This window comes from Lepisosteus platostomus, chromosome 2 (genome assembly GCF_059453375.1).
Source record: "Lepisosteus platostomus isolate fLepPlt1 chromosome 2, fLepPlt1.hap1, whole genome shotgun sequence".
Lineage (NCBI taxonomy): Eukaryota > Metazoa > Chordata > Actinopteri > Semionotiformes > Lepisosteidae > Lepisosteus > Lepisosteus platostomus.
Genome location: NC_142612.1, coordinates 58,543,974 through 58,552,051, shown reverse-complemented (window position 1 = coordinate 58,552,051; position 8,078 = coordinate 58,543,974). Strand labels below are relative to the sequence as shown.

Sequence of the window (8,078 nt, the reverse complement as noted above, 5' to 3'; positions counted from 1 at the left end):
TTCTGAAGCTTTTCACTACAGTCACATTAAACATGAAAGGTAATTGTCCTGAACAAACATTAAAAGTTCACAGCAAGCAAGTATTAAGCAGATACTATATACCCTCAACTTAGCAGAATAATAGGGGGAAGTTGTGTTCAGTATTGCCGGCTGTCCATTAAATTATGAATAAAACATTTTGAACCCCAGAAACATACTTGTATATGAGAAAATATTATATATACTACTGATACATTTACTGAATATGTATATACATGATTTTGCTGTAGATAAAAATAATATATCTTGTATATTAAAATGTAAGGTATACTGTATATACAAATATAGAAAATAAAATACTGTTATACAGTACTGGCATATTGCTAAATAAGAAGGTTTGAGGACTAACCCTGGTATGCCACTAGCTACCACTGTGTATTAGTGGTGGTAATGACATACCGTCAAATCCGATGGTTCTGCCTCAATGTGGGCAGAGATTCATAACGTTTCATGAAGGTGTGTGATTACCAACACTAAAAGACAGCGCCACCTCGTGGTACACCAGAGTTAGTCCTCCACCCTACCTATGCATTCACACTTCTATAACGTCAAACCTAAATACTACACTGTGTTTTAGTTTTATTTGTGATCCATAGGAATAATAATAATTTAATTAAATACCTAGAGAAAAAAAAATGTTTGTTACAGTTAATTATTATCTGTTGAGGGTTTACTGTATTCCAACAGAAAACATCACCACTTTTTCTTCACTACTTACGGATCCATCGGATGCACTAGCCCCAACCTTGTCCCCTGTGCCATTCCAGCACACCTCAAAGATTCCCCCAGTCCCTCTGTAGCTGTGAACCAGGGACCCGCTCTGAAAACACAGGTGTTTAAGGTGGGAGAAAAATATAAAAAGATTGGATTGCACATCTTCCTTAGCACTTATTCATCCATTTTCTAACTGCTTGCTCCAATTCAGGGTCACAAGGGAGCTGGAGTCTATCCTGGCAAGCAACGGGTACAAGACAGGGTACACCCTGGATGGGGCAGTCACAGTCACACCTAGGGCCAGCCATTGTTTTTTGATGACGGGAGGACACTAGGACAACATACAAACTCCAGACAGAGAGAGCCCGAGGTCCAGAATTGAACCCAGGGCCCCACTGATGTTAGGCAGCAATGCTAACCACTGTGCTCCCCTGCACTTATTCAGTAATCTAAAAAAAAATGAACACTAGAGTATAATCCATTATACTAGAGTATAAAATTCCATTTGTTAACAATGTTCATTTATCATATATCACATTTATAATCTTGTCATATTTCTTTAGCACTGATAAACAGTATAGTGATTTTTGCTGCACGTATGCCAAATCATTTTAAAATGAATGGAAGAACTATTCTCTCTTGACCTTTCTTAAATCGGAATGAATGAAAGAAGGTTATTACCATTGTGTTCCATATATGCACACATTTGTCAAAGGATCCGCTGGCCAGGTACTTGCCATCTGGGCTGAAGGCCACACTGTATACTGGTTCTTGGTGTTTGGTTAAAGTGTGGATACAGACTCCTCTTTCTACATCCCACAGACGGACAGTGGAGTCGAAGGAAGCACTGAGCAAGCAAAGAAAACAAGTTCATTATCCGTTTTAATAGGCACAAATCAAATTATTTTTTGGAACCATCTGTTGATTTTTTACCCTGTGATGATTAAATTGCTTAAATAAAATAAAAAACAAAAGCTTGCTAGAATTTGGGAAAAGCAGAAATACTAGTCTGCAACAAACTCTAGGAAAAAAAAGTCTGCAAAAATTAGTTCTCACCTTTCATTCTTGCCCATCGGAACTGAGCCAACAAATTGCCCACAGTACAGAAAATCAGCCCAGACTATCCCACACTGCCTATCCATGGCTCTCCTGAACTTTAAGAAACTAAGTTACCACAATGAACTTGCTATTCTAGAGTTAATTATAAACACACCAAGTGTATAATTGCGCAAATCCCTAACATAAAACATGAGACATCTTCCAAAAACATCACCACAGGAGACCAGTTTTAATGAGAACACCAGGCAGTTACAGAATTGAAAAAAAGCGTTAAGATATACTGTATGTCAGCACTTGAGAAGAAAAAATAAACTACAATCAAAATGTGTAAAGAGGTGCAAATTTTAACGCTAAATAAGAACACTTATTTTTGTTAAGTTTGACAGCGTAAGTAATGAAGGAATATAAGCATAAAATACTTTTTGTTCATGTCTAAGCTGAATGTTCTGAAAAGGCACAGCATTCTCAGAATTGCCCTTTCAATTTCACAGTTACCCTTTCAAGGTTTAAGACATAGACCTAAATAAAATCAGAACTTTACATAAATTATGCACCTAACACTGTACCTGAGGCAGATTACCACTGGATATTAGGAAGAAGCATTTGTTTAACAGTCACCAACACCCTTTTCAATCCTGGGGTAAGAAGGTGGGTAGCATTTTATTTCCTAAAGAAAACCTAGTTACTTGAAAGAAACACAATTCTTATCGGGTATTTAAGTGCTTTTGAGATTCTCAACAGTCTTTATTCTTTTCTTGCAGCTTCCGTTTAAGATGACAACCTTAATGTAGGATAAATACTGTTCTTCATTATCAGTGCAAAAACAAAATGCTAGGGGTCGCTTCTGTAGTAGCCAAGACGACCAGGATATCCCTGGAGGGGCAGGGTGTTGTGACTGGAGAAGGGCTGCTTGCTGAGTGGAGAAAGATAAAAAAAAGTCTCACTGGGAACGGTCTCCCCAGAGAATGCAGGTGACACCTGTGCTCGTACCTGGCTAGCATAATATTGGAGTTGGGACTGTTGGTGCCCGGGCCAGTTGGGCTCCATTTGATGGTGTAGATTTCCTTACTGTGGGCCTGGAGGTCGTGCACACAGGAGTCCTGCTTCATGCTCCAGATCTTCGGCAAAATCAAACGCACATGCAATTACTTTTATTTGTAGTTCAAATTAAAAAAAAAAAACATCCGGAGTCTCTCAAAGACAAGCACGTTCACAAAGACAAAAGCAAATACACAGAAATGCTAAACCTAATTCCTATTAAAAATATAATTTGTGCTGCATTTCACTTTAACCGTATTATTTCCACGATTTAAACAACTGAAGAATGTAGAAAAAAAATCATTTAAACTCACAATTACTTTAAAATAAACATCTCAACACTTTCCCCAGAGTTTGATGCTTGTTCACCTAACACTCAATTACCATTCATAAAGAAAACTTGAAGGTTTAAAAATCAGCTCTACTTTGTGTATTATATAAACAAAATATTTATCAAAGCTCTTCAACAGGGGCCCAACAGACACTGTAGATATTTTCAACCAACATTTAAATCTATAAATCTATATATTAAGTTATTCAACAGAACAGGCTGTTAGATTATAGTGTAAACCTTTTAACAAATTGGAAGTGTTGTGTGAGGACGTGATGTAATTAATGACAATCACTTCTTTTTCATAAGACAATTATTCTGTGATATATATGATGAAAAAACTAAATCAAATTCCTATTTTCTTACCTTCAGCGTCATGTCATCTGAGCAGGATGCAAGCAGCATGCCAGATGGGTCCCACTTGATTGCATTAACTTCATTCTGAAAAAAAATAAAATCATTAGAAATGAAGGCTTTGAAGCTCAGGTCCTATATAACTGTCCTTGTAAGAAAGATAATTTAATTGAAGGGTTTAGATGCAATGTTAAGTAAACCTTGAGATTAATGCACAGTTTTTATGGGTTTAAAAAAAGTATTTGCTATAAAAAGAAATTGAAACATTTATTTAAAATGTATTAAGAATTTACTACCACCTCATAGCAGTTGTCTACAAGTAACTGGACAGGTATCTACATTCTTTAGTTTAACAGATGTCCAATAAAAAGCAATAAACACACTGGTATTTTCAAATACATTTAAAGTATTTAGAATTGTTGCAGTGCAGTGTACTTTAATTACTCCATTATAGCAGTGCTGAAGAGCTATTTCATATGGCTCAATAGACACTCTATTAAGTTTCTGGATTAACAATATCACCTCTTGTTCTGTAAACGTTTATTGAACTTTAAAGCTATGATTAAACCACTGAAAATGAAGTGATGACATTACTGAAACAGAAAAAACATTTGCGAGAGAATATATTAACTAACGTATTCCTAAAAATGGGTCCACTATACCAATAAATAAATAAGAAATTATTGTCCAGACAGAAAATAAAATGTACTTAAATGTACGTTAACTAATTCTGCTCCTTAAACAATTTTAAATGACAGCCCTATGATATGGTAAAAACAGAGTGCATTCTCTATACTAAGTACTCAGGACAATGAGGAACTACAGTAAATTAGTAAACTAGGTTCTAAACTAGACCGGAGCTTCAACAGCAGATGTTTTGCAGTCCAAGTTCAATCTTTCTGCTCTAATACGTCTCAAATCTCTAGCTAGCACCCGACACTGGTATGGCGAAGTGTCTTTACATCTCTCCCGAGACAGTCTGTCTCAAGGTTGTTAATGAGAGTGACGGGACAGAAATAGCTGGTAAATCTTACTCTTCAGTGTTGTTAATAAAGAAACAGAAGGAAAATGATTATATATGCTGACTCTTGGTGAAGCACACCTACCGTATGTCCTTGAAAGGTTTTGACTGGCCGATCGCAGCCCAGCCGGCACACATGAATGCACATGTCTGTGCTGCAGGAGGCAAAGGTTGTGTTGTTCTGCCAGTCCACATCGAGGGCAGGCGCTGTGGAGTACAAAGTAACCATCTTGAAATTAAAGCCCAATACCCAGTTTAGGGAAGTTCTACATTTTATATTTGCTTCCATCCAGAGTGAGTTACATCCATATGAGATTTTTAGTTCTTGTCCTTGCACAACACATGACATTTTGAAATTTGAGTGGCGAGGAGGTTCTTAGCAAACAACAGCTTTATGGCTCTGGAGAGAGGAGATGTCAGAATATATACTTACAATACAACATGCTTAATTGGCAGCCTTCGCTTATCAATGTCAATTATTCCCTGGTTATAAACCTCTTCTACATTCGTGACTACTTTCCTGTTTCAAATTACTGCAAAATCCTTCACTTTTAGTACAAAAACTTCACTTTACTCAAGAGAGTTAAGCTTTTAAATCCTGTATCGATTTAAAGGATATCTCACCTGATAACAATATCATCATCATAAAATTTGGTTTTAAAACACTAGCTCTTTTAAACAATACATAACGCTCAGGTTTCAGAAGACCACACATTATCTCTATAAAAGCAGAACAAATTTTAAGTGTATTAAAAGCAAATAAAATCGCATTGCTCCTCACTGTTGTCTACTATGCTTATAGCATTCTAGCAATATTTCAGGGTCAGAATCTCAAACCTTGTTCAGGATGAATTGAATTAACAGATGCCAATGTACATATGCAATAATGTGCCTATGCAGTGCAGTGTACTCTTTTTGTCTTCTGTGAAACAATGTGGGATTTAAAAAAAATTATTCCTTAGCCAGTTTATGGTCCAGAGTACGCAAATCAAAAGATTCTCAAAACCATAATTATGCTCAAAATGCTATTTTGGGAGTGAGATGTTTGATGGCAACACCAGGGGATGATCTGCCACACTTCTACGTACTTGTCTTTAAAACACATAACAATGGAAAGTATGGTTCCTCACTGAGGAGGAGAACACTGCAGTTGCACAAGATGGCCACTTAATTCTAAAAAATAGTAATTATCAATTTAAGAGGCAGCACAAAGTGATCTATTACACTAACACTGTAATAATACTGTAGCAATTAGCAGTGATTACTTAAAAGGGGTACAAATTGCTGCTCTGCTTAACCTTGTCTGAATGAAAATAGCACTTCACCAAGGCAACTGATGAGGAATATGTAGCAGCTAAGGGCAGCAGCAAGAACGCAGTGGCATTTTGATAGCATCACAGATGTTAGTGTCGCCACCCTCAAAAGGCTTCATTTGTTTTGGTTACAAATGTTCCCTCCCAGCAATCTGCCATTATCAGTCCCTGACGACAGCAGCCGTGCAACACTGTAATCTTCTTCTGTGGCAACGCACCTGAGTGGAATGGAAACTGCTGCTTAGCCTCTCCTGTGTGCGCATCCCAGATGATTGTTGTCTGTAAGAAAAAGAAAAAACACACTCTGACCAACACTTGTGATTTTTCAAATGTCTAAATATGCTCAGCAGTTACTTTCAGCAAAGGTTTCCAATGCAGTGCTTTATGTTCTTCACAGAGTATGTAATTGTTCAAATATTTTGTTAAAAATTAAGAACTTATAAATCAGTGGAGTTTAATTCACGGAAAACCTATGTATCTAGCAACACCAAGCACCAAGTGTAGAGTCTTAAGATTTCTGACAGTTGTTTTGCCTATTTGCCTATTTGTAAAGTGATTATGATTTATAATTCCAGAATGATAACCTCATCTGTCAGCTCAATTATAAAGAAATTGTTTGAACAAAAAATCAGTATAATTCAAAAATGATTTCTGAATACGTTTTATGGGATTCATTGAAGTACCTTGTCCACTCCCGCACTGAGAATGCAGTTTGCTTTCTTGTTCCACTTCAGGGCAAAAATAGGACCTTTATGCTGACCCAGAGTGCTTGCAAGATTACCTACACGGAAAACATAAACAACCAAACTAATAACTGAAGCTTTTCAAATGACATTTTAGGTTAAGATGGACACAGAAATAAAAAACATACCATCCTTTGTCCATATCCTTGCAAAGCCATCGTACGATCCTGTTGCTAAAAGTGTTCCATCACTCTGTTGATAAAACAAGTACATGGAAAGGTGTTGTCATACTGTATTACCAAAAGCTGAAAAATCTGAAGCTTAATCTTGTCAGACATCAGAAGATAAGGACTGCAGCTTGGGAATATCATGATGAGTCAACTCAACGGAAAATCAGGTCTCATTTGGAAGTGGGGCAGCTAAACCAGTAGATGGGCCTCTGTCATTTGAATGAGAAATTCCAAACCAAAACAGGCCAGCAGGTGTCATAGAGGTTAACGTCTTGTCGAAGTCCTGTCTCAAAACAGACAATACAGACCTATGATGCCATCTGCGACACAAGGGAGCAGTAACTCCCATGTCATGGGCTTAAGTCCCCTGTCCTAATGAAGGTCTTGTTTCTGACTCAGGAACTGTGCAACAGGTCTCTGATGAAAAGGGCAGTTTGAGTTCAACATTATAGTGAGCACCAAAAAAATGTATGGATGGCTTTAGAAAAATGTACATTTTGCTTGAGTGTTTTTGACATCATTTTGATTAACTGATAATTCATGGTGCACTGCACTGGCTGGGAAACGAACCCGGGCCTCCCACGTGGCAGGTGAGAAAATTAATAATAATAATTCATGACTAACTGTGATACATCTGAGTTAGTGATACTGTAGCATAAGCAAATGAATTATAGCACCAATGCAAGAGTTGATTGGGCAAAGGTGATAAGGCCATTTAAAATGCTAAATGTAAAAATACTGGTAAATGGAAATTATGCCTTGGTAAATCAAGAAATTAAAACATGGATATTCTCCAACGATCAAGAGAACACCATGTACAAGATTTCACAACAAATCATCTTTAGTGAATACGTTTGTGCAGATGACTCTGGTGGACATCAGTGAGTGGAGTACAGATGAGTAGAATGAAGTGTTGTGTGAACCAGACCAATCAATGGAGAGGTCCAAATGAGAGCTGGAGTGTCTATTGCTACAGAATTCCATCTGTAGTGACTGATGGCTTCTTGGCTGCACAGCACAGCACCAATATCACAACAGGATGATGGATGTCTTCATCCTGCACATGTATCAACAGCTTTCTCATGAACTGAGAATTTTAGAATTTTTGTATGTATTAGTGTCCTACTTGCCACACCTGCGCCCAGCTGAATGTCTCTGGGGAGGACATGGCTCCTAGTATTCAGAGAATAGTGAACAGACACGTGCTTGTCTTGGCTCTACAAGAGGAAAGAGACCGATTCTGCAACATTGCAGATATGCAGCTAATATTGCTTCCAATAGTGGCCACCTGACTGC

At 37.4% G+C, this 8,078-nt stretch overlaps 1 protein-coding gene across 4 annotated transcripts in view; it reads right to left on the bottom strand.

Annotated features, from left to right (window-relative positions):
* Positions 1-8,078, bottom strand: part of tbl1x (transducin beta like 1 X-linked) — an 89,383-nt gene that overhangs the window by 4,378 nt on the left and 76,927 nt on the right. For all 4 annotated transcript variants that reach the window (XR_015927803.1, XM_088609464.1, XM_088609471.1 and 1 more), the window contains 8 exons: positions 6,741-6,804; positions 6,553-6,650; positions 6,088-6,148; positions 4,642-4,763; positions 3,548-3,622; positions 2,803-2,930; positions 1,435-1,600; positions 758-859 (listed from right to left, as the gene is read on the bottom strand). Coding sequence is in view for 3 of the 4 variants with exons in the window: in XM_088609464.1 (XP_088465590.1) it covers positions 758-859; positions 1,435-1,600; positions 2,803-2,930; positions 3,548-3,622; positions 4,642-4,763; positions 6,088-6,148; positions 6,553-6,650; positions 6,741-6,804 (816 nt within the window). In the remaining variant the exon portion in view is untranslated. The remainder of the gene's footprint in view (positions 1-757; positions 860-1,434; positions 1,601-2,802; positions 2,931-3,547; positions 3,623-4,641; positions 4,764-6,087; positions 6,149-6,552; positions 6,651-6,740; positions 6,805-8,078) is intronic.